Source organism: Aptenodytes patagonicus, chromosome 1 (genome assembly GCF_965638725.1).
Source record: "Aptenodytes patagonicus chromosome 1, bAptPat1.pri.cur, whole genome shotgun sequence".
Classification (NCBI taxonomy): domain Eukaryota; kingdom Metazoa; phylum Chordata; class Aves; order Sphenisciformes; family Spheniscidae; genus Aptenodytes; species Aptenodytes patagonicus.
The window spans coordinates 63,946,392-63,973,873 of NC_134949.1; the positions used below are offsets into that span (position 1 = coordinate 63,946,392).

A 27,482-nucleotide genomic window follows, 5' to 3' on the forward strand; every position below is an offset into this window, starting at 1 on the left:
CTATCTTTTGGCCTGGATTTTTGATAAACAATATTTTAAGTGACTGATTTTACCATATAAACACAATTTTTAAAAGTCACTAAAGCCCTTAACATTACCAACAACTGAGCATGTGGGATTATTTCTTTTTACTCTGGATGAAAAAGCCTTTTTTCAACACTAAAAATCCCACCCTTCTCAATTAAAAGATGTTTCTCATATGCTGTAGATCAGCAAAGCCAAATGTCCATCTTCACTTCCCGCACCGGCTGGTGAAAACAGGAAGAAAATACATGCAAACCTTAATGACAGAAGCAGTTAAGTCCTTCCTCCCTGTAACTCTGAAGGCATCCTGTTGGCCTAATGCCTTCCTGTGGATTAATGATGCTATAGGGAGCATCTGAACCTCCCCTGTTCTGCCCAGAAAGAGGCAAAACCACCATTTTTTGGAAGGCCCTCTGAAGGAGCTCCACCACACATCTCCAAGAAAGTAAGGTTAGCTTTTCCTGCATAGATACTCACATTTTCCCAATACTGTCTGCAAGATCATTCCTGGCAACTCCGAACACCCAAAAACTTCACCAGCTTAATCAGCATGAACACCCTGGTCCTTTGATTTAATTTCTGTCCTTTGGTACAAGTCTATGTTCTTGCAAACTGAAGCATGTGAGTGGTGCTCCGAGAAGTCAATGAGATTGCTCACGTGCATGACGGCAGTTTGGACCCCAGATTGTAGCTGAGGTGGGACATGTGAAATATGAGATAGGGACACCGCTCCTGTCACCCCCTGAAGAAGAAATAAAGATACTCAGCAGTGGCTGAAAAAGACTAAAAGGGAGTGGGGAGAGATGGAGGTATTGGAGAAAGAGTCCCATATGACAAGATTATTTTGTTACGGTTGCTGCAGGGTTCGTTAGAGTGGGGCAGATAACATATACATGATGCCATCTGTCTGTTCCTTGTCTAGGATCCATAAAGTACTCTGATCCATAACCAAGGAGGCAGTAGAAATGGTGTGATAAGAGCAAAGGGTGAGCAACAGCAAGCAGACCTGGTATGTGCTTGCTGGCAGCAGGTAACCAAGCAGACGTTTGCTATCCTCTTGTGACTGCAGTGCTCATAAAGCGCTGGGCTCACAGGTGTGCTGGGCTGCAGAACTGGGACAGATGCAGCAGTAATGCAAAACTCTTCCTGCTTCTCCATCAACATGCCTCAGGGAGGTGAGAAAGTCACCGCTCTCGTTACTTATTCTGTCCTTGATCTCTTTTGAGCAGAGAGACTGCAGAACTGCATTTCATGATGAAAGCACCTCAGCCAGACACTTCAGCCCAGGCCTGAAACCAAACGATCACATTTCGTAGGCCTGCAATTCATCGTTGGAAAGATAACAACAGACTGATCATGAAATTTCAACGAGTGACCAAAAGTAATAGGGATTTCTAATTCATCTCCATTCGAGGTTTTGAAGCCTTGCTATGTTGAAATGCCCACTTAAGAAATCCTGAGGAAGTTATAAAATTCATTACATCTTCAAGAAAAAGAAAAAAAAAAAAGAAAAAAGGAAAAAAAGGATTTTTCTTCAAATGTGGGAAGGAAGGAACACAATTTTAAAAGCAAGCAGTAATGGCTTGATTTTTAAAAAAAGGTGAGTAACTAAAACGCCTTTTAACATAATACCACTTTTTTTTCCCTCTTAGAATCACTGTATGCTGCCCAAGCACAGACACCAGATTTAATGTTCAAAAGATTTTTAGCATATACTAGAGAAATTATAACCTTCTGCTTAAAACAGCAGAGATGCAGGTTTACGATTTGGGTTCAAACCCCATATTTAGCACAAATTCCCTCTATATCTTTAAGACACTCATTTACCTTTCTGGAAAGCCCACTTCACATTTCTTCCCAACAAAGGCAGTAGATAATGACATGATCAAACTGCAAGAACAGCCCAGCGGAACAGAATCGCAGCATCCCTCCTACAGACTTAGAAAAACAAAAGGACCAGATTGATCCTTTGCTTTACTGACTTTATTAATCAGTAAAAATGGATTATTTAATATTGCCATACAGTGTGTATCCTTAAATGGACACCACCTTCTTTCAAATATAAACAAGTTTTGCTTGGTTTTCTACAAAGGCAGGAAAACTGCACACTATTAGAAGGTGTCTAATCCTCCCATCTGCTGTTTCCTTAGAAAAATATTTACTTTTTAACATCTGTACTGCATTTCCACAGTTCAAACACACACAGAGCTCCTGGAATGTACATAGTATTTAGCAAATTTTTAACTAAGTTTTCTTAGTAATTGTATAGTTTTCCCTTGACAAGGAGAGGATCAGACTTTTTCAGGAGGATTACCTCTGCTCAAATCATTTCAAGCAGCTCTTGAATAAAATAGTTCATTAGTTCATGAAAAGGAAAAACTCCAGGGAACTGCTGGGGAAGGAAGAGAAAAGAACAGAGTGCCACAGTAATTAGGTTTTCAGATTGTCCCTTATCCTCCAGAATGCAGGTACACACGCACACGTCCCTCTTCCCCTTAGGTAAAGCATTTAGGGGAGCTCATTGCATGTTTTTCCCTGGGAATCAGTGTTCCAGAGATTAAAGTTGTAACCAGGCCATCATTTCCCAGAAAGATATTAAAAGATACCACTTGCTTATAGTACATCACTACTGCTACCCAATAGTGAAAGGGCAGCTCTCTCCCCTTCGCAAGCATTTAAAGAGCTTAGTTTCAGACTTCTTCAAAATTCAGTTTCCTGACCTTTTTAGGCTCCCATGGCTGATGCTGGAAAACCAAAGGGTCTCCACACACCAGGAATCACTTGTGTCTGCCTGAGCGTGCAGGCAGTCAGGGTTCAGCAGAGCCAGTGACTGTACTTACCAGGGATCAGGGAAAGAATTGGTAGGAATGAGGATGAGAAGTGGGGAAAACTGGAGGGGGTTGCAATTGTTCACCGGCGATTGCTGACCAGAGGAAAACCTCTTTTGATCTAGACCTAGCACAGTAGAGTACAGAGCATCCCAGGGCCATACCAATTCACGGGAGGGCAGATCATCACCAGGACTGACAGCACCATACAGCTTCTTTGTGGCTTTACACCACGTGGCTCGTGGGCAGCGTGGTTCACAGCAGCGCAACCTTCACACTCTTCTCCCGTTGTTCCTTCCGTCTGCTCTACACTTACACCAAAAGCATTCAGGTAGTCCATAGGTCTCCAGCCAGATTGACTAAACTGCCAACCGAGATGCCAATGAATACAGTTCTGGTGATACTTCTCTGTGCTTTGTCACCCTCTCATTTCAAATCTGCCTGAGACCACCAAGAAACAGCTGATCATCATCAGAAACATCATCAGGTCACTACCTGCCTGGCATGGATCAGTGACCTTGAATTATGCATTCACAGCAGACAGCACAACTGGAAAAATCAGGAGATGCCAGAAGAATGTGTTGCAGCCTCTATGAGCTCTACGATTCTCCTTGTTAAAGGGCGCATATTTTGAAAACTGGCTTTTCCCACAGATCTGTTGTGATTTTCCAAAAACAATGTTTTGCAATATCTTTAAATTGTTACATTCCAATTGTTGTTATTACTATGGATGACAAATGAAATTCTGGCCTTTCATCTGCTGAGGGGGCTTAGTTTCAACCCGCAGTTTTGGAAAGGAGTCTCAATTTTGAGCACCATGAAAGACTCCTTCATCTAGATATCATCATTTAAAACAGACTGGTAGGTTAAGAACTGAGCTATAACATGATAGAAAAACAACTCTTACATGAATAATGATTTGCATATCAGATTATTAAATGAAAATCTATCAAACTATCATTTATTGAAGTAAACAAACAGTCTATCTGCCCTGTTTCTGGAAACATGTTGCCTAAGGGAAAAATTTAAACCTGGGCAGATAATCAGGACAAGGTATTTGAACACTTAAGTCCTGCTGGAGTCTTCAAAGTAGGTGTTAAGTGGTGCATTAAATTTGTGCTGTTTCTTCTGAGCAGGGTAAATTTGCTCTTCTGTAAATAGTGGGAAAAGCATTTTACAATAATTTGAATCCATGAATAAACGTAATATATTAAAATTTCTAAAGTACGACCAGCAAATGTTTTTGTATATAAGCCAAATGAGTGGAATATCCAGGACTGAAATTATTTGACTGACCAAAGAAAGATAATATGTAATTAAAATGACATCTGCAGCACTAACTGATGGGATGAGAGAAAGTGACATCACAGATCTCATATAAGCTGCAAGCGTATTATTAGATCTAAACCTGGTTGTAAATTACTATCTGCCCATGGGATTATCTTTAGGCATTCGGAACCATTGTTTCATTTACTGATAGAACAGGGATGATAACAGGCTGACTTTGCTTGTCACATTGTTTGTTGGCCTTTCTTTATTCTTCGTTCACGTTAGCTGCAGATGAGAGGAAGACAAGCTTCAGCTGAATCATTTTCACGGAGCTTTTTATTGTTTTACAGTTTGTTCCAAAGGCTTTTTTTTTTTTTGCCTCTTTTTTTCCCCCCAAAGAAAAAAAAAAAACCAAAAGCATTTTTAATGGTGATAAAATCAATGAGGAGTAAAAGATGCACACAATGTAACACCTAGGAATGTGGCAACTTAAGGAACACCCATTGGCCTAATGCAGCACAGGGAGACCATAAGACTTTGCTTATAGCTCCCATTATTAGCACAAAGAACCAGTAGCTACCAGTTATATCTTGGCCTCATTAAAATTCAGTGCCAAAACTCCAACTGATTTCAGTGGGTACATTTCATCATTCGAGACCTAGGACACTGGACATAATTCTCCTTCAATGCAGGGCTATCTGGGACACCTAATCTCTGCAGATTACATTTCTGCATTAAATTGGACACAGCTGCATTTTGATCTGTTTCACATACCATTTTTATGTTCCTGGCAAATTATTAAGTTGCCTATACTCGTAACAAGACTTGTGTGACACCAACCTAAAATAGTCAAAATTCTAAGAGCGCATAAGGAGACAGGCAGTAAAAAGGGGAAAAAAAGGAAGCTCCAAACTTTCCGGTCGCTTTTGAAAGCCGTGCTAATGATCCTGAACTGCAAAGGGGACTTAATGCGCTCTCAGAAATCTGGTCCTAAGTGTCTAACTCCCAGCATTTGAAATAGTTCCCATATGCCAATTTTGCAAACTAGGCAGAAGTCCAGGAGCAGGCGGGACCACAGCCAGTCACGGACTTGTGCATACACTGTTAAGGCAAACATGGACCTTGTACTTTCCTCCACATGCCCTGATACTGGGCAGCTACTGCCATGTGTTATCTCTTACAGCATCTCCCAGCATCCCTTCCAATATAACCTTAAACCTCTGCTCCATCAACCACTGAAACCTGCAAACAGGCTGCATATGCAGAGACTGCTGCCTCCTGCTCTTGTCACTACCATCTTGCTTTTCTTTGTGTTTTCTCCTAACCGTACCCACCTGCTGTCCTTTATCTTAGTCTGCAATTTGAGGGAGTGACCATCTCTAGTATAGTGAAGGATTTAGCCCGTGATCGATGCCCTCAGTGCTACTGCCACAGAAATACATTGCATTTTATTAATAGTAGTTAATACACTAACTACTTTTAATCCATATTAGATTGTTTCATTGTCCTTTTTATAATTGATACACAGAATAGACTTTTCACGCAGACCCCTTCGGCATAAATTTTTGATTCAAAACTCTCCATACATACAGCCACACCAGTATGCCATTAAAAGCTTACACTGGATCTGTGCACTAGAAATGAGGTGACTGCAAGCAGCTTAGGTACACCATCCCTGTTAGAAAATATTCCTCCACCACTCAGCCTGGGCCAGGAACCATGTTTATGAATCATGAATTGTTTGTGGCCGGTCAGCGGTGCTTACAACTTTTTGGATGTAAAGGACAGAGACAAAGACCTAACAGCTAGTGAGGGCAAAGACTCATAAAGGTGGGCTGGAGGAAAGACAAGAAACATGTGGTAATAAAGCACAGCAAATACAGAAGTGAGACTTCACTGCAGAAAAAGTCAAAGAAAAAGAGCAGCACACGACACAGCAAAGAGCAGCAATATCTTTGAAAATCAATTTGATTTTTAAATATGTCCTGGATGTAATGTAGGGTAAACTAAAATCCATTTTTTCCTGAAAGGTGACAGCTGTGGGGCTAAGCTGTGAGAAAAAGTTGGGAGGATCCATTCTCACCTGTGCTGTTACCTCATCAGAATTGCTCTTCATCTCAAAGTGGTAAGAAACATCTCTTATATTTCAATATTAACAGTTTATTAACGCGTATGTTATAGCATGTTTCATGTCAATTGATATGCAAAACTTGTCTCAGTTACCTTTAAAATTGAATTCTCATTGACATTCTTTGTTTCTTACTACACATTCATAATTAAGTGGTTAACTTATTTTTAGGGATATTATGTGCAGTCTGCAGTAAAGAATGGTCCAAAAGGACAAGTAGACCTGAAGAACTTCTGTGTCACAGAACTGAAGCACATGCCTATGTTACAAATGCTTCATATATCAAAAATAGAGAGACTTTCACAGAAATGCATGTCTTCAGATACTTCATAAAGCAACAGCGATTAAAACAAAAAAAAACCCCCAGAACTGCCTTATGTCCAGATGAAAGAGAAATACATAAGTAACAAACAATTTGCTAATAATGCATACCCATTAATTTGCACGCTTCAGGTAGAATTTACTACCTCTCTTTAGCCATCTCAATATCAAGTGTCTGCTCTTAACCAGACATTCAGGTTCTTTCCATTTTCAAAAGCAGTAGGAACTGTCACAGGACTATATGAAACCTACCTCAGCTCCTAGGTAATGACTGGGTTGAAACACTCAGTGGGGGCTCCCCTTTCTCCATTTGTTAAGGAAAAGTAGCACAGACAAAATCCCTGACTTTAAGATGAGAAAAAATTCTACAGGGTGAATCCTTCATAGCACAAAGGAACTCCAGCCAGTAAGACAGCCTCATCGGGGGCCCAACTTAAATGCCTCTATGTAAACACACATAGCATGGGGAATAAACAAGAGGAGTTAGAGACGTGAGCATGCCTGCAGGGCTACAACCTTACTGGCATCACGGAGACATGGTGGGATGGCTCCTATGATTGGAGTGTTGGGATGGAGGGATATAGGCTGTTTAGGAAGGACAGGCAGGGGAGACAAGGAGGGGGTGTTGCTCTCTATGTCAATGACCAGCTGGAGTGCATGGAGCTCTGCCTGGGGATGGATGAGGAGCCGACAGAGAGCTTCTGGGTCAGGATTAAAGGGAAGGCAGGGACAGGTGACATTACAGTGGGGGTCTGCTATAGGCCACCTGACCAGGAAGAGCAGATGAGGCCCTCTATAAACAGATAGGAGCAGCCTCACGCTCACAAGCCCTGGTCCTCATGGGGGACTTCAACCACCCCGATATCTGTTAGAGGGACAACACGGCAGGGCATAAGCAATCCAGGAGGTTCCTGGAATGCGTTGATGATAACTTCCTTCTCCAAGCAGTAGAGGAGCCAACGAGGAGAGGTGCTATGCTGGTCCTTGTTCTCACCAACAAGGAGGGGCTGGTGGGGAATGTGAAGCTCAAGGGCAGCCTGGGCTGCAGTGACCATGAAATGGTGGAGTTCAAGATCCTTAGGGCACCAAGGAGGGCGCACAGCAAGCTCACTACTCTGGACTTCAGGAGAGCAGACTTTGGCCTCTTCAGGGATCTGCTTGGTAGAGTGCCATGAGACAAAGCCCTGGAGGGAAGAGGGGCCCAAGGAAGCTGCGTAATACTCAAGGATCACCTCCTTCAAGCTCAGGAGCGATGCATCCCAACAAAGAGGAAGTCAGGCAAAAATGCCAGGAGGCCTGCATGGATGAACAAGAAGCTCCTGGACAAACTCCAACACAAAAAGGAAGCCTACAGAGGGTGGAAGCAAGGACAGGTAGCCCGGGAGGGAGGAATACAGAGAAATTGTCCCAGCAGCCAGGGATCAGGTTAGGAAAGCTAAAACCCTGATAGAATTAAATCTGGCCAGGGATGCCAAGGGCAACAAGAAATTATTGTCTAGGTACATCAGGGATAAAAGGAAGACGAGGGAAAATGTGGGCCCTCTCCGGAACGAAATGGGAGACCTGGTTACTTGGGATATGGAGAAGGCAGAGGTACTCAATGACTTTTTTGCCTCAGTCTTCACCAGCAAGTGCCCAAGCCTCACTGCCCAAGCCGCAGAAGGCTAAGGCAGGGACTGGGAATGAAGAGCTGCCCACTGTGGGAGAACATCAGGTTTGAGACCATCTAAGGCACCTGAAGGTGCACAAGTCCATGGGACCTGATGAGATCCATCCACGCGTCCTGAAGGAACTGGCGGATGAAGTTGCTAAGCCACTATCCATCGTATTTGAGAAGTCGTGGCAGTCCGGTGAAGTTCCCACTGACTGGAAAAGGGGAAACATCACCCCCATTTTGAAAAAGGGAAAAAAGGAAGACCCGGGGAACTACAGGCCAGTCGGTCTCACCCCTGTGCCTGGGAAGATCATGGAACAGATCCTCCTGGAAGCTATGCTAAGGCACCTGGAGGACAGGGAGGTGATTCGAGACAGCCAGCATGGCTTCACCAAGGGCAAGTCCTGCCTGACCAACCTAGTGGCCTTCTATGATGGAGTGACTACATCAGTGGACATGGGAAGGGCTACAGATGTCGTCTGTCTGGACCTCTGTAAGGCCTTTGACACAGTCCCCCACAACATCCTTCTCTCTAAACTGGAGAGGTATGGATTTGATGGGTGGACTGTCCGGTGGGTGAGGAATTGGTTAGATGGTCGCATCCAGAGGGTAGTGGTCAACGGCTCAATGTCCAGATGGAGATTGGTGATGAGTGGTGTCCCACAGGGGTCCATATTGGGACTGGTACTGTTTAATATCTTCATCAATGACATAGACAGTGGGATCAAGTACACCCTCAGCAAGTTTGCAGATGACACCAAGCTGAGTGGTGCGGTTGACACGCCTGAGGGACGGGATGCCATCCAGAGGGACCTGGACAAGCTCGAGAAGTGGGCCTGTGTGAACCTCATGAGGTTTAACAAGGCCAAGTGCAAGGTCCTGCACCTGGGTTGGGACAACCCCCAGTACCAGTACAGCCTGGGGGATGAAGGGATTGAGAGCAGCCCTGCCGAGAAGGACTTGGGGGTACTGGTGGGTGAAAAGCTGGACGTGAGCCAGCAATGTGCGCTCGCAGCCCAGAAGGCCAATCATATCCTGGGCTGCATCCAAAGAAGCATGGCCAGCAGGTCAAGGGAGGTGATTCTGCCCCTCTACTCCGCTCTGGTGAGACCCCACCTGGAGGACTGTGTCCAGCTCTGGAGCCCTCAGCATAAGAAAGACACGGACCTGTTGGAGTGGGTTCAGAGGAGGGTCACAAAAATGCTCAGGGGGATGGAACACCTCTCCTATGAAGAAAGGCTGAGAGAGTTGGGGTTGTTCAGCCTAGAGAAGAGAAGGCTTCGGGGAGACCTTCTTGCAGCTTATCAGTACTTGAAGGGGGCTTATAAAAAAGATGTCGGCCAACTTTTTAGCAGGGCCTGTTGCGACAGGACAAGGGGGAATGGCTTTAAACTAAAGGGGGGTAGATTTAGACTAGCTATAAGGAAGAAATTTTTTACGCTGAGGGTGGTGAAACACTGGATCAGGTTGCCCAGAGAAGTTCCCATCCCTGGAAACATTCAAGGTCAGGTTGGATGGGGCTCTGAGCAACCTGATCGAGTTGAAGATGTCCCTGCCCATGGCAGGGGGGTTGGGCTAGATGACCTTTAGAGGTCCCTTCCAAGCCAAACTGTTCTATGATTCTATGATTCTTCCTTCTCGGTCTAGAAAATGGGTTGGAAAGTCATCCCAGATGTAACATTTTCTCCATCCTTATTTGAACAGAAAAACTAAGAGAAACAGTCTTTCTTGTAATGTGTTAACAATTCTGCATCAACACCAAGCCTGGTTGATGGTACATAAAGCTAAAAATGAATAAAATCTTCACTAAATTGCTTTGAATGTTCAAACAGACTGAGTTTGCTTTTTCAACTGAGGCTTATGCCACTTCCAGTTTTTCCTCAAAACATTTGCTTATTCATATATTTATCACAGAAATGGCCTTACCTCAGCTGCATCTTGCTGGTCTCTGAAGACAATTGCATTTTTTATGGATTGGATAAAAAATCCATTCAGTTCCTTTTGTTTCTTGTTTGGCAAAATCCGGAGCAATGGGATCATTATGAATGGGAAAGAAACTGTAAGAGATTTTGAAGAAGAAAACACAGAATCAGACTGTAAAAGCATATAATATCCCCCTCCTTTCATTAATATTATAAAGCTCATCAAGTGGGATGTGTTACTTTTGTGAAACCTGTTTCTTCCCCTTTCTCTCTCCCTCTTCCTCTTTTTCTTCCACCCCCATAGCCTGGTAAAGGATTTTCTTTTAGAAATTCCATGTTGGCTGGGACTCCCCTGCCAGACAGGTGCCTTCCAAGCTTGCTTCCACAATGCTTCAGGATTTCAGTTCAGCTTCATGATGCCACAGAGCTACCACAAAGGGGAGAATTATTTTCCCTGTCTACTCAAACAATTGCATACAGAAGGTGGGGGATCTTGAACTAGCCTAGCAGCTTATGGCACTGATCCATGAAATTGTGTAGTAGTCATTCTCTTTTACAGTTCTCCAATACTAGGATATTGCTATTTTATTTTGCTTCTCTAAACAGGCCACAGACTCTGGAAGTGGGATGTTATCACAAGGATGGTCTCCAGTCCATGGCCTTTATAGTCAGGAACTAGAAACCTGAGTGAAGTCTTGCATCTTAATAAACCCCTCACTAACTTATGAACAATTTAAGACTAACAAGTCAGTCATCGGAAAACCCCTGTGCTGCCAACAGGGCAACACAGTGTGGAAATTCAGACCACATAATGTACCAGCAGAAAGAGATCAACCAATGAATCCAACCCCAAACCCTACAGAAACTTTCTTTAATGAAGGACACGGTCTTCGACCTAAAGGGGCACATTTCTGTCCCTTCAGAAATTAGTCACAAAGCCCACTTTGCAATCAGGTTAAACATTAACCCCAGGACATTTTGGATACACAACTCCAGAAGGAAACAGTTCACGTGCTGCTAGTACAGGTGCAATCTGTAATGCCAGCAGGATCAGATGGGCACAGGAAACTTTGCCACTGTGCTGCCTGACTACTGTGAGCAGGTCTAGCTAGCAAGATGGTAAAACCTCAACAACCTCGATTATGCTGTGGCTTCCTCAGCTATGATTCTTACTGCCCTTGCATTAACAATGCCACCGACACCGTGAAGCCTTAGCTTTCATGCCCTAGAACTAAATGGCTTTATACCCCATTCTTGCATTCCCTATCCACCTGAAAATAAATGCATTCTCCTAATGATAGCCTGTGCTGGCACTTATCATCTTTATCTTTTATAGCCATCAACTAAGCTGCTGCTGCTGTTCAAATAAGAATTTGGAGGACTTATACTATCTGCTTATGCTTCTCCACCTCTTTCTTTTCTTTAGTGGGTTATTAGCCCACTGTTGTTTATGCATGGGATTTCAATCTCTACCAAGCAAACCCAGTGCACAAAAACTTTACTCTCAGGCTCCAAAGGGCAGTTACTCTGTTTTAATGCAGAAGTGTATTAAAAGAGATACCGTAGAAACTACAGGTCCCAGAAACCTTCTACTCAGATCAACCTGGAGCATTGCCTTCCCAGACTCTCAGTTTCTGGAGGAAGTTGCATTAATGGTGACAAGAGCTGTAGAGCATATGGTGGAAGTCTCGAGGGTATACTTGGCCTGTAGGTTTTATTCTGAACACCTCTGAAATAAAGTCTGCTATACATCTTCCTGCTCCTGCTTCAGCATGTTTTGCAATTTGAGAACGACTTTTAGAAAATGACCATAAAGAAGTAGACAAAGCTAGACTATACTCACGGATTAGAATGAGGAGAGGCTTAAACAAAGACATTTCAAAGAATGTTCTGCAATTCTTAACAAAGGGGTCATCAGGATTCTTCTGAGAATCCACCTCAGTACCAAAAGCTACGCTACCAACGACATCCAAGGTAAAACAGTTGTAACACCTGCATCGAGTTGAAGAATGATAAATCATTAGCTACAAATTACATATCCATTAATATCTTGCTTCTACAAACATCACATAACATTAATTTTTGCCTCCGATTTTCTTTTTGCTTTTAGATTTGAGCTTTGCCAACAAGATATGTTTCCATCATTCTGACAAATGCTGGTGCTTAATAACGATCACCTTCTCTCCGTCTACAAAGTGAACATATTTTCATATAGATCAATAATTCCACTAAAAATTTATAAAAAATAAACAATTTCATTTGTTATTACCTAGAAATCAAATACAACCGATCAGAGATTCATAAGCATTTTCTTAGTATGCATCCTAATAAAAGAGATCACTCCTTTCTCATTTTAAACTGCAGAAATCACATCTACTACCAGTCCAGTCTAAACTCTCAGTGACAAGAGGTGCTTAAGTAAAATTTCCTGTTAAGGATTTCCTTCATCTTCTTGATAGCTCCTTTGTAATGTAAAATCGTGGCCAAAACCAAGAGAAACTGACACCATGTGAAATCTGTCTCTGCAGAGGAGCAGCAAATGCTTTGAGAACTACAAATGACCTGTGGACCATGATCTAGAAACTTCAGAACTTACTGAATCTCTCCCTGCATATCTGACCATCTATCCAGTTCTCTCACCATCTTTATTTCTACTGGGCATTAGCAGCTGTATTTAGTTTTGAGATAAATGGACTGAGAATGTAAAATATCCTTGAAATTTGATTCTTCTGATCTGTGGTCAAGTCTGCAATGACTGTTCTTCTATGTTCCCTTACAAAAGGCTAATATCAAATTCTCTGGTGTTTTAACCTGAGTGAGCATGTATTAAGAGAAGGACAGGACTCAGGCCCAGTATATCCTGTATAGATATTGTGAAGCAGCATTTCTAAACTATGATCTTTGGGCACTGTCATTCTGATGACACCAGAGCAGATTTGGAAGATAACAACAGTACTGCAAAGCTAAGTAACTTATTTGGGTTGTCAACTCTTACACACAAAACCCCCACATTATTAGAAGTTGAAATGTTAAAAGAGGGGGCACTGCAATAAAACAATAATTTCAGAAGCACTCGATCATCTACCTCTCCAAGGTACTGAAAAAGCTTAAAAACTAAATTTTGAGTTGTTGTTGAAACACAAAATGGCTAAAGACAACTAACGTACAACACAACAGGAGGTTGCAGACAGGGTATTTACATCCAAAAAATAGCTCTCAAGGCAATTCTGGGAAACTGCAGTGCAATGAGAATCACATTTATATATGTCAAACCTGCTGAAATGGTAGTATGATAAAACAACTGGAAGATCATATTCTGAGATGGTCAACATCATTCATTTATACTTTCAAAAGGTCTTTTCCAAAGTGCCTCTTGAGAGGTGAAACCCTCAAGGATCAATAGCTAAAAGACCAGGCAAAGAAAAAGGACAAATGGAAAAAAGGGAAAAGCCTGGAAGGACTCAAAAGGTCAATTTTCATCAGAGCACTAGGCTAAGCGTAATGTATCTCAAGGTTTCATGGCATCTCTTCAGATGTTTAATAAAGAGATCTCTGTGCACACACATACACTTGTGTATGTACTTGAAAAGAGATGGATGAATTATGGCTAAATATCTGTTTCTTTAGATGAAAGAAAATTATTTGCACTGCTCCCATTTCGGAGAAATCATGAAGAACTTCAGAGGGCACTGACCAGCCTAGCAAATGAAGTGTATGCAAAATAGTGCCTATTAGAAAGAATGCATTTGAACTACTCATATGCCGTACACGGTCCTAGAAGAAATGCATCTGCTCAGAGAAGGGGCTAGACATTGTTGTGAACAGTTCAGTGAAGACCTCTGATGAAAGAGCAACAAAAAAGATAATAGGATATTAAATGCATAAGAAACGGGAGAAAGCACAGTATGGAAAATATTAATTTTATAAATCAATGGTGCATTCTCATCTGGACTACCGATCCCGTCATTTCACAAAAGGCTAGCGTGCCATTAGAGGGGGTTAGGAGGAATGTGGGAAGAATGATTAAGTGCTCAAAAAACCTCATATAAAAAAAGCAAGAGGATGATGGACTAGAGGGATTTGATACTAGATCAATTCCTATATCTGTACATTATTGGCAGACTGTAGAGAGCAGACTGGACAGGGACTGATGCAGCTTTCCTTTCTGCTTCCAGCTGTTAAAACTTCATTAAACAACAGCTAGAAATACATTAGATGCTTTTCCAAAATTACTTTTCAAGTATGCAATGGCTGCCCCCAGGAAGAAAAGGCATCTATCAGACACATCCTCTATTAAACTATGATCTCCACTTACAAAAACAAGGGAGGAAAAAATAAAATCTTCTTTTATACAGTAAGCGCATATTTAGAATAACTGCTGCTATTGACTTTTTTTTTTAAATCTGCTACTAATTTCTGGCATGTTGAACATACCTCTGGATATCAAAAGCTTTGCCAGAATCTGCATAGACTTTCAAGTTACACAGCAGGATGTCACAGGCCTGGTTTATCAGCGGTATCATCTAGAAAGGAACACATTGTATTGTGAAAAACATTAACATGTTAAAAAAAAAACCCAAAACAATTATTCTAAATTAGTTTTACCCAGTAGATGGGACGGAGCTCTCAGGATCCTCTGCAGGTGTGGTCAGGCACTTTTGCACAGGTAAGATGAAATGTTGGGACTCTCTGCTAAAAATAAACCTACACATTACAGGGATGCCCTTCTCCAGCTCTGGGCCTAAACACAAAAGGCCCCGTTGCTTACCTGACCTTTGGTTCTTGCCCACCTGTGGCTACATACGCAGAGAGCTATAAAGCAAAGACATCCCCCTCTCTTTTTAATCATTCCCTGTTCCAACTGATGATTTATCACGATCCATATTTACAGTACATTACATTTAGGCTACATATGCTCCAGGGCAGAAGGAATAATATTTTCCATAGTCCCAAAGTCCTGTAAAGATATTAGCATCAGAGGCCCAGCATTTCCGTCCTGGTCCTGCTGTCCCTCAGTTTGAGGGATTTACCACGTACATTGGAAAAGCACCATGTATACCACTACAAGTTGCTGAGGGCAAACTGCTGTTGCTACCTGAGGAAGGGGTTTTCTGGAGTGGTGACGCCATTAAGTGGACAATCACATGAATTTATTCAGCTAATGGTTCTTTCCAGTCACTGACACATGATGGTCAGGTAGACTTACCCACAGCCTGGCTGTAGCTAACAGTGCAATAGTCTCTTCTTCAGCGCTTTATGGAAACCATGACATAGGCAACCATCAAGACCTCATTAAAGTCTCTCTCTCTCTCTTTCTCTTTAACTTTTTACATATGAAAGGCATCAGACACTTGCCTTGATTACACCTACTAGGGTGGTAGAGGAAGGGTGTAGCAACAATCCAGCCATGACCCTAAAGGCATTATCTGCTACGGCTCTTTCTCCATACAGACTGCTAAGAGATCCTTATAGCCTACAATTTAATACCACAGTCTTGCCTCAACAATCATGCCAAGCATCAGCAGACATACGCACAGAAACCTGCCTTTCCTTCCTGAACAACCTCCTTCAGCATACGGATATCAACAAACATGAGAACAGACTTGTCCTACTCCTCTGACATTCTTGTTGCCAAAAAAGACTTACTGCAGCCTCTCAGCACACTCCGAGAGCTATGCAGCCCACCCAGCCAAGTCCATTTTGCTTGGCACTTCTACCTCTGCGAAACTGGCATAACACTTTGTGCACAGGCACACTGCCATCCTAACACATGGGCAAGACTATATGCAGTCAAAAGGCCAACGCGGGAGCATCCAACGTGTTTTCCAAAGGCGGAAGTCTGAGTCAAGAATGTGTCTAGCTGCTCTCGAGGTCCCGTACCTATATGGGATGGAGCAGGTTGTCGCTATTTCAGTTCAAAGCCGGATTGATTTGGGCTTTGCCACAGTCTCACAAGGCAATTCTGAAGCCAGATTAGTATTCAGTAAAAGTAGCTGGTATGTGTTTGGGGGGTGCACACCACGTTATGTGGCAGTTTTCTTCCCCTTTTGGCTTTCTAAAGAAGGTCCCCTGCAGTGAGCTGCTTCTCAAATGGTTCAACAAAATTAACACATTTCTGTTCAACGGATTGAACCAGGGTGAAATGCTTTATAATCTCTGGTCCAGCCCCTCCAATGAACTGAACCAGTCAAGGAGAACAAAATGAAAATCCATATTTTAACAGGTATGATGTTTCCTAAACAGATGGTGATCATTTCAGATTTTCCTTTTATTGCCTTATTTTCTCTCTTATTCTTCATCACATCACCGGACCTGCAACCACCCAGCTGGTTGCTATTGCTTTCCAACAGCTGGCAGAGATGGCAGGGGTACGTACGCCTGGCCAGGGCATCTCACAGCACCTCTGCACTTTCCACATTCCACCAGCCTTTCAAAATACCGTTGCAATTCATTTCTAGCCATAAGATATTTTTATTAGCAAATCTAACCAGGAAAATGGGGAGGGGGGCATATGGATTTGATTTATGGTTAGCATGATAGGACAGAGTCATATCAATGAGACAATTATTTGCATATGAAAGCTATGGGGGATATCTACTCGGGAATCCTGGGTTTGGGTTTTTATTCCCCTAAGGGACATAAATTAGTCCAAGATTGCTAACTACACAGACCACAGACTGAAACATTCTCAAGTCCCTTAACACTTTAAACTCTTTGTTCAATTGTCAAGAAAAATAAAGTAGTGTTTGGGGAGGTGAACAATACCAAACTTTGAAAACCGGCACAGAAACAGACATGTTGATCTGCACCGCCTTGGGTATCGCTAACTTCCTATACATTATCATTTGCCAGTCAGAACATAAAAGCTGCATAACCTGCCTGAGATTCAGTTCTTGGTGGGTAAACAAACCCCAGCTGCTCTGTGTTCAGATTGGCTGAGAGTAACAGGATGAAGAAAAATCTAAACAATATGGTCCCTGTAAATATTTGATCTGCCAGTTATCTAATAGCAAGAGTAGCCCAGAGTCCAAATTTCTTTCTTTCTGCCAAAGAAGAGCATTTGGGGTTAGGGTTTTCATGATGCCAGGAGCTTTGCTGTATAAATCCTGCCAATATGCTATTTGGCACATAACAACAATTAGTTTCTGATTCTGCATACACACAGTGCATGGGGGATGTTTGCACTGTTCAAAGGCATCAGAGTCATGTTCCTCTAGTTAGATGTGGTCCTCAGTATTCACTATTATTATTCCCCTTATTATTAGCACCCAAACTATAAAGTAGAAGGCTGGGTCATATTCACTGTAGACAGACACACTGGAGACTTTACTGTTCAGATACAGTACGCAGAGGTCGCGTTGGGCCTCTTGTCCCACAAATGGGATGAAATAGAAAGGAAAGAGAAGGAAAAAGGATATATCCCTAACATAAGAACTGCTTCTGTACCAGATTTCAAGTCCTTGACTAAAATCAGGAAAAAAGCGGAGCTTCAGGAAGATGTTTGTGAGAGGATTTGTTTCCATCACCTCACAGTGAAGCCCTGCTATTCATGGGCACAACTTACCAAAGTGAGCAACTCAACCGGACACTGACTCGTGGCTCAAGGATATGCACATTTCACATATCAGCTTTTACATTAGTGATTTGCTTTGTCTCAGGTGAGCACACTCGCTTTGCTGAGTAACAATAGCAATTTCCAGAGACCCTTTCAAAATGCCTCTGACGAATGTGCACAAGCAGAGTAAGAGCAAATCAAGGAAACCTCAACGGTTGGACTGTCAGATCTTATGTTCTAGTGGGACCTGGAAGATCTACATGCCTGAGAGTGACGCTAGAGGATTTTCCTGCACTGTTCTGCCATGTTATCACAAGTTCTGCTTTGTGTCTCCCTTTGTTTGAAAGAAAATGCCTCAACACAAACTCCACTTAGCAGGTTATTTAGGACAATGCTACACGATGCTGTGCTCTCTTCTTTAATTTTTGTGTTCTGTTTTGTTTTAATGGTTGGGTAATGGAGGAGAGGATTCCCGGCATACTGATAGGAGATGACAAGACTACTGCAGCAACATCAGAATAAATAAAAATCAATAGGTTTTCTGCTGGTGTTGGCTGTAAAAGAGAGCAAAGCTATTTATCAAGTCTGACAAGGGGTCCCGAACTGCAGGATCATCACAGGCACCACAGCAAAAAGAAGAGGAACAAAATAAGAAATACTAAATAGGGAATCAAGATCGGTACAGCAAGATCACTAACATATCAGCTTGTTTCAATACATAATAGCTGAGGAGAGCATGACAGAAACACTGGGAAATGCATCTTTTACTTAAGGACCTCCAGGTATTTTACTTCACCAATTCCTCACAAATTACATCTTCGATCAACTTTCAGTGGTCGGTATTATTCCCATTTAACAGATGAAAGCCGTTTCATGCACAGAGAATTTAAGTAGCTTCTGCCAGATCACCCACAGGCAGTCAATGGCAGAGCTGGAAGTGAAACTTCTTGGGTCTCCTGCCTCCTATCTCTCATTTCTCGTTCTCAGTGCTCCCATAGCAATGGCACTATGGGAGTGCACTATGGGAGGTCCATTCAGGGGTCTCACTGGAAAGAGCTTATTATCAGATCTGCTACCAACTCCAGTGGCATCTCATGTGGGATGCTACCAAATCTTACCACAGGATCAAGCTTAGAAGTCTATTGATTTATGCTATGCTTACCACTATAGTATTTGCATTTAATGTTATCTGGAGCCAAACCTTCCTTCAGTTGGAGTGGACTGCTTTACCGATCTTTACATACTCGTTAGAAAAAGAAAACTAAAAAGGGAGAACACACAGTATATAGAAATCCATAAAAGCAACAGCGAAACAGTGCATGGCTTTTAAAGAGAAATTGAGGAGACAGAGAGAGAAAGCTGGAGAAGATGCCAGAAAACCTTGGAAAATGTTAGGAAAACAACTCTCTGTGTACACGCAGCAATCGCTACGCTGGCTACCCAACAGCTCTATAACCTCTAGTTTCAGTTAATTGCTCGTAACTTTGCAAACTTCAAAATTTCTGGGATCAACTTTTCCTCATGTGGTGACTGGCTTTGCCAAACTAAGGAGAAATTCCTCAAGCTTAGTGAACTTCTCAGTGACACTACACCGCTTCCGTGGAGAGATGAGGGCAAAGTACATCTCTGTCCCCAGCCACAGCACCTAGATGCCTCTGTGGGGCATTACGGGTCAAACCTTAGCAACATACATTAGCTCTGTCTTGGGCTTTGTCCTCCAGCAGCTAGGCCAAAGAGTGGATGACCAGCTTCTGGTTATTTCTAGTGCTGAAGCTGTCCTTTAGCCTAGTAGTAGATTCTTGTGTTTCTGAAATGGAGATATCAGGAACCTACACTCAACTCTCCGGCCCTCTGTGCATCTTTTATCTGAAGTGATTGCTATGGGGAGCACGAGGAGTTGTTAACATTTATTGCTCTGTCACAGGCTAATAGCTCCCAGTTCTCTCAGAGCATCCAGACAGACAAGTCTACATTCGGAGTGGCACTAAGGGCTGCGGTGCTCAAGGGGAGCCACTCTCCAAAGCTGCTCGGGAGGTCTGCAGTCTCTCCAGCATCACTGGAGAGTCTGCAGAGGGGAACAAAGGCAAGGCAGACATCCAGAGTGAACAGAGAGGAAGACTTTGGTGCGGGGTTTTGCCAGAGCTCAGATCTCTGTGGCAAAGGAATCAATGTCTTAGGAGAAGAAATGAGGAATGTGTCTAGCAGTATTTATAAATATGTATAAAACAACATATCCAGGTTCTTATGCAATAAATACCAAAACTAGCTTATTTGTAACTTCTTCGAGGCAGAGAGGAAGAGTTTATTATAAACAGGATGTCTTCTACATAACTCTGAATACTGTGTAGTATGGCCAATACTAGAACATGGTATTTTTATTTCCATGCTACTGTAAAGGTTCTGAGAGAGTACTAAATATGGGAGAGTTAAAAAGTGAGATCATAATAAATGAGCATTAATTTCCTTTGAGAAGTGTTGGTATGGCTTCTAAATTAAGCAACAGCAAGAGAAGCACATGGGCGAGGACTTAAGTTGCATTAACTTCAAATCCCAGAACTGTTCATGTATTTGGGTAGAAAATGAAATGGAAGGCTGAGGAGCACATCCATTCAAAAGAGGTTCTTAATCTCACATGGACTTACTGCAAGCATCTCTCTGTGTAGAGATGGACAGTTTTCTGGTGAAGACATGGGACAGAGGAACAAAGTTGGGCCTTTCAGAGAGACCTTCCCCACTCCTTGTTTTCCCACTTTCTGTAGACTGGGAGGAGAAAGTGACCATTTCCAGGTCACCCTGAGCCCACACACAATCATACCCAGGTAGTGTTTTCCTCAATCCCTACAGTGGCAGGGAAGAATACTGAAAGGAGCAAGAAAACACACCTGATCAACACGTGGCTCAGGGGCTGGTGCCATCAGAGGAATTTTGGCTTTTTTGATCACGGGGAGGTTTACACGGCACCAGGCCTGCTGGCGACAGATGGAGTTCAGCTGTCTCACAGGGGGAAAAGGATTCTCGCTCATGAATTGGCAGGGCTCATCGAGAGGGCTTTAAACTAGGTTAGAAGGGGGAAGGGGATAAAACCAGGCTCACTAGAGATGAGCCTAGGGGTGGCATGCCAATGCTGGGGGCGAAATCGATAGCCCAGCTCAAGTGCATCTACACCAATGCACGCAGCATGGGCAGCAAACAGGAGGAGCTGGAAGCCATTGTGCAGCAGGAGAGATATGACTTAGTCACCATCACAGAAACATGGTGGGGTGACTCTCATGATTGGAGTGCTGCAATGGATGGCTATAGACTCTTCAGAAGGGACAGGCGAGGAAGGAGAGGCGGTGGGGTGGCCCTGTATGTTAGGGAGTGTTTCGATTGTCTAGAGCTCAATGATTGTGATGATGATACGGTTGAGTGTTTATGGGTAAGGATGAGGGGGAAGGCCAACGAGGCAGATATCCTGCTGGGAGTCTGTTATAGACCACCCAACCAGGATGAAGGGATGGATGAAGCGTTCTACAAGCGGCTGGCAGAAGTCTCTCAATCGTTAGCCCTTGTTCTCGTGGGGGACTTCAACTTCCCGGACGTCTGCTGGAAATACAACACGGCAGAGAGGAAGCAGTCTAGGAGGTTCCTGGAGTGTGTGGAAGACAACTTCCTGACACAGCTGGTAAGTGAGCCTACCAGGGGAGGTGCCTCGCTCAACCTGCTGTTTGCAAACAGAGAAGGACTGGTGGGAGATGTGGTGGTCGGAGGCCGTCTTGGGCTTAGCGACCATGAAATGGTGGAATTCTCGATTCTTGGTGAAGTAAGGAGGGGGGCCAGGAAAACTGCAACTGTGGACTTCCGGAGGGCGGACTTTGGCCTGTTCAGGACGCTGGTTGAGAGAGTCCCTTGGGAGACAGTCCTGAATGGCAAAGGGGTCCAGGAAGGCTGGACGTTCTTCAAGAAGGAAGTCTTAAAGGCGCAGGAGCAGGCTGTCCCCGTATGCCATAAGAAGAACGGGCGGGGAAGACGACTGGCCTGGCTGAACGGGGGAGCTCTTGCTGGGACTCAGGAAAAAAAGGAGAGTTTACCGCTTGTGGAAGAAGGGGCAGGTGACTCAAGAAGAGTACAGGGATCTTGTTAGGTCATGCAGAGAGGAAATGAGAAAGGCAAAAGCCCAGCTAGAACGCAATCTGGCTGCTGTCGTTAAAGACAACAAAAAATGTTTTTACAAATATATTATTGACAAGAAGAGAGCCAAGGAGAATCTCCATCCTTTATTGGATGCGGGGGGGAACATTGTCACTGAGGATGAGGAAAAGGCTGAGGTACTCAATGCCTTCTTTGCCTCAGTCTTTAACAGGCAGACCAGTTATCCTCAGGGTACTCAGCCCCCTGAGCTGGAAGACGGGGACGGCGAGCAGGATGAACCCCCCATAATCCAAGAGGAAGCAGTCAACGACCTGCTATGCCACCTGGACGCACACAAGTCTATGGGGCCGGATGGGATCCACCTGAGGGTGCTGAGGGAGCTGGCGGAGGAGCTCGCCAAACCGCTCTCCATCATTTATCAGCAGTCCTGGTTAACAGGGAAGGTCCCGGACGACTGGAGGCTTGCCAATGTGACGCCCATCTACAAGAAGGGCCGGAAGGAGGATCCGGGGAACTACAGGCCTGTCAGCCTGACCTCGGTGCCGGGAAAGATTATGGAGCAGTTCATCTTGAGGGCGCTCACAAGGCATGTGCGGGACAACCAGGGGATCCGGCCCAGCCAGCATGGGTTCATGAGAGGCAGGTCCTGCTTGACCAACCTGATCTCCTTCTATGACCAGGTGACCCGCCTAGTGGATGAGGGAAAGGCTGTGGATGTGGTCTACCTGGACTTCAGTAAGGCCTTTGACACTGTTTGCCACAGCATTCTCCTAGGGAAGCTGGTGGCTCACGGCTTAGACAGGTGTACTCTGTGCTGGGTCAAAAACTGGCTGGACGGCCGGGCCCAGAGAGTTGTGGTGAATGGAGTTACATCCAGTTGGCGTCCGGTCACGAGCGGTGTTCCCCAGGGCTCAGTTTTGGGGCCGGTCTTGTTCAATATCTTTATCAATGATCTGGATGAGGGGGTCGAGTGCACCCTCAGTAAGTTTGCAGACTTAAGTCTGCAAGTTGGGCGGGAGTAACTCAAGTTGGGTGGGAGTGTTGATCTGCTCGAGAGTAGGAAGGCTCTGCAGAGGGACCTGGATTGATGGGCCGAGGCCAACTGTATGAGATTCAACAAGGCCAAGTGCCGGGTCCTGCACTTCGGCCACAACAACCCCATGCAGCGCTACAGGCTTGGGGAAGAGTGGCTGGAAAGCTGCCCAGCAGAAAAGGACCTGGGGGTGCTGGTTGACAGCCGGCTGAACATGAGCTGGCAGTGTGCCCAGGCGGCCAAGAAGGCCAATGGCATCCTGGCCTGTATCAGAAATAGTGTGGCCAGCAGGAGTAGGGAAGTGATCGTGCCCCTGTACTTGGCACTGGTGAGGCCGCACCTCGAATACTGTGTTCAGTTTTGGGCCCCTCACTACAAGAAGGACATCGAGGTGCTGGAGCGTGTCCAGAGAAGGGCAACGAGGCTGGTGAAGGGTCTGGAGAACAAGTCTTATGAGGATTGGCTGAGGGAACTGGGGTTGTTTAGCCTGGAGAAAAGGAGGCTGAGGGGAGACCTCATCGCTCTCTACAACGCCCTGAAAGGAGGTTGTAGCGAGGTGGGGGTCGGTCTCTTCTCCCAAGTAACTAGCGATAGGACGAGAGGAAATGGCCTCAAGTTGCGCCAGGGGAGGTTTAGATTGGACGTGAGGGAAAATTTCTTTACTGAAAGAGTGTTGAAACATTGGAACAGGCTGCCCAGGGAAGTGGTGGAGTCCCCATCCCTGGAAGTGTTTAAAAGATGTGTAGATGCGGCACTTAGGGACATGGTTTAGTGGGCATGGTGGTGTTGGGTTGACGGTTGGACTCGATGATCTTAGAAGTCTTTTCCAACCTTAATGGTTCTATGATTCTATGATACCCCTTGCAGAGTTTGGAAGAGGCAGCACAGGGAAAGTTGATTATCAGGCTAAAAATAAAGATCTCAATTTTTGCATGTGAGACAGCTACCAGGCACTAGCCAGCCCTCCATTTTACCTCCTACCACTACCCTCCTCCTGCGTTGCAGCTCCACCACCAAGCAGTGCAAAGTGAGCACCGTGACTTCTCCTCCCACCCCAGTTTAATCAGTCAAACCCTGCAAACCCGTGACTGCCCAGTCCCAAAGCACGACGCCCAGGGCCTCCGCCTGCTTGCCCTCACCGCTCTCCTCCAAGTCTGCCCGGCTGGTGCCGGCAGAGGTTGCTCTCCGCAAATTGAGGGGAGCGCGGCTTTATCTTTTGTTAGTCCGCCAGCAAAGAGCCGATGACCTGCAGTAAGGCAGATTAATTTCCGCTAGGAAAATGCAAAACTCTCCTCTCCCCACAACGCCATGAGCAACTAATCGCTTGCATATTTAAACATCCTCGCCTCGCTAAAATTTCGCGATGGAGCCGGTGACAGAGCAAATGTCGGGGTGCATAACCAATGGCATTGTCAGTCATGATTAATCAGCATCTCCGCCAGGCTGGCGGCCAATTAGAATTTACCATAATAAGGAGGTGACAGCCAGCGTTGCTAAGCGACCGCTGTCTATAGAGCTGGGAGAGCCAGACACATTTAGATGTTACTGTGGATTTCGACAGCGGCATGTCAAAACAACACAAGCGTCTGCCCAGTGGAAAATTTTACAACCCAGGACTGGGCACCAGAATGAGGCATGGTTCCCCTTCAGAATAAAATACATAAAGGAAGAGGTGGTTTTTTGTTGTGTGGGGTTCCCCCCCCCCCCCCCTTGAAAGAAGACTTTAACCAGTCAATCATTTATCTGCATTTAATTAAGAGATATCGTGTCACTGGAATAGGACTTTGTTACCGGGTAATGGGTTCCCATGACTAAGTAAATGCTGAGACATTTATAGGAAATTAGCAGCAGGTCAGCACGGAGACATTTATTTTCAGTCAGAGGTATTTATCTGGCAATGACATTCTGTTCCAGTGACTTATTTTATTATATGAAAGGATTAAAGAATAAAAGGAGGAGGGGGGGAAGGAGATGGGGAAATGAAAATAGACTGACAGCAGTTCCCATGTTAACGTGAGAGCTGCTGACTCTGCAAATCACAAAAAGCTATGTTCCAACTGGGAGCAATAACCTTTCCTGTACTTTAGCTTACTCCTAACAGGGCAGGGAGAGGAAGGTGTAAGGGTCCTTTTTGAGTTTGCTACACTTTTATGGACAAACTGGCTTATATAGAGAAAGACAGAGGATCATATCCTCAGATGAGCTATTCTGATTTTCACCAGTCTATGACCTGGACCACACCGTACATATGCTATACTGCATGTGCTCTTCAGGTCTAAATAAGCTGGCACAAAGTAATAAGTTTTACCTATCCTTAATATGGACCTATATAAAGTAGATGCCTGCACAAAAGAAAACAATTATGTCTTCTAAATTATGAAAGCAGCACTGTCTACAACTTACCTCTTTCAGTTTGGTATCGCTGAAGGCTGGGGTCAGGAGGCTCCGGACATACTTCCATCTGTCATCACGAAGACAAAGGATGCTGTCAAGCATTGGCTTGGAAATCAAGCTCGGCTTCTAAGTCAAAAGAAAACATGATTCAGTTCTAACACAAATGCAAACAGAGCTACTCGAGACTCTGGAACTTGGAAAGATTGGCCATGAATGGCGTTGAACTGCTGTCCCATGATGAAAGAGGTTCAGATCAGTCCCAAACACCAAGCTAAACATGGATTAGGCTGGAGAAAATTTCTGTTTTGCTGCACGCATTTCCTCTTGGGCTTGTAAAAGTCCCGGGCCAGTCCAGTAACTCCTTGCTCAGACTGTTCTGGTTCTGCCGTTCCTGGTGTTCTCCTATGATTGCCAGTTCTCCTTTGCTGAACCCTGGCTTCTTTCCTCCCTTTCTAAGGTGACTAGCAAGAGGACCTGTCAACACTCCCTCTTTGTGTGACATGAGTGCCAACGCACCGCACGCGGGTGTCAGTGGGGGACAAGATTTCTGGTGACAGCTGGTATGTCAGACTGTTACATGCATTTTAAAAGTCTTCAGAAAATATGTTGATTAGAAAGCAAGTCCCAGTCCTTACTCTGTCTATAAGGAACACTCTCAATAAGAAGTTGTGGCCTGGGATTCTTACAGCTTCAGCAATTGGTGAAACATAGCAGTTTAAAGCACTGCCCCATGAAGTTCTGTACCAAGATGACTGCTATAGATTTGCTAAATTTTAACCCCCTCCACCAACTAAGAAATCCCTATCCAGAAAATAGCGATATCCACCAAGGAGTAAAAGGATGAAAAAGGAAGCGTGTCAGAAAACAACGCAATTACGCCTAGAAGAGGCGTCAAGAGATGTCCAGCCCCATAGCAGAATCTACTACAACTTATATTATTGCCAGAGGATGTTTCCTAATTGTTCTTGAAGGCCTACAGCAATGGAGATTCAATAACCTCCCCACGCAAACTCTTCCAGTGCTGGACTACTCTTACCATGGTAGGACCATCTCTCTTGCTGGAACTTATGGTCTTTAGTCTTTGTGCTATCACAGGCATAGAAAACATGTTATTCTCTTGCTCTTTGCAGCAGCCCATATATACAGAAGGCTATAATAACCACTAATCATATTGCTGCCATCTACCCCAAATAACACCAATTCGCTCAATATGTACTTATCAGTCACGTTATCTGGGACTGTTTGTTCAGTCTTGCTGCTGTCCCTCTGCCTAGTCTTGTTGATTTACATCTTTCTCAAGGTATAGTCCCTGTGACTTGACATGGTACTCCAGACAAGGAAGGATTTTTTTTCATACGTTCTGCAGGCTATATTCCTCTCTATTCACCCCAGAATACTACATACCACAGCATGACAATGTCGACTCATGTACTGTCTTGTGGGTCCCTGTAACTCTCAGACTTTTTTCTGAATAATTGCTCCCTAGGAAGTTATTCCTCGGCCTTTATCATTAAAGTTGGTTACTCCTAAGAGTGGTATATAGAACATGTCCTTATTGAACTGCGACCATTACTTCTCCAACTGATCAAGACCACTTTGAATTGTAGCCCTTTCTTTCATAGCGTCTTTCATCCTTACCAGCTTAGTGCCTTCTATATAAATTGTTATCGCACTCAGTGCCATCATCTAAACCATTAACAAAAGTACAGAATAGTACTTGCAAAGAAGCCACCTCTGGGATCCTCCCAGCTCATGCTTCCCTTCTGACAGTCGACTTTCCTAAACACTTTCCAAGTCATCTTCAATCAGTATTTCAGGCATCATACAGCAATGCCCTCCAGACAAACCATCCTAAAATTGGTAGGTGGAGGTGGAAGGTATACACCTCTGTAGATATCAGGCTGTACAGAGACAATCATTTATGCATGTGAGATCTTCAGGCACCCAGGCCCCTGCCTACCTGCCCAAGGTAGCAGTGGCAGTACAGTCCCTCATGTTTTCAGTAGCAGCAGTATCTACTTTACTGGGAAAGACCCAAACAAACCAAAGACACTTTGGCCTTCCCAATGCCATCTGTTGATCCCTTTCACTCTCTAACATTTTCTTTCAGGCCTTCTTTTATTACTAATGTACATGAAAAATGAGTTCTTACCACCTGTTACACATCCGGATACTTTTATCTCATTTTGTGCTTCGAGACTTCTGATTTTATTGTCCCTACAT

The 27,482-nt window shown here is 44.1% G+C and overlaps 1 protein-coding gene across 3 annotated transcripts in view; it reads right to left on the reverse strand.

The window, feature by feature from the left end:
• The window catches only part of TBXAS1 (thromboxane A synthase 1), a 252,781-nt gene that overhangs the window by 83,127 nt on the left and 142,172 nt on the right, over positions 1 to 27,482 (reverse strand). For all 3 annotated transcript variants that reach the window (XM_076339807.1, XM_076339797.1, XM_076339816.1), the window contains 4 exons: positions 25,269 to 25,385; positions 14,581 to 14,669; positions 11,990 to 12,138; positions 10,151 to 10,281 (listed from right to left, as the gene is read on the reverse strand). In XM_076339807.1, the coding sequence (XP_076195922.1) occupies positions 10,151 to 10,281; positions 11,990 to 12,138; positions 14,581 to 14,669; positions 25,269 to 25,385 (486 nt within the window). The remainder of the gene's footprint in view (positions 1 to 10,150; positions 10,282 to 11,989; positions 12,139 to 14,580; positions 14,670 to 25,268; positions 25,386 to 27,482) is intronic.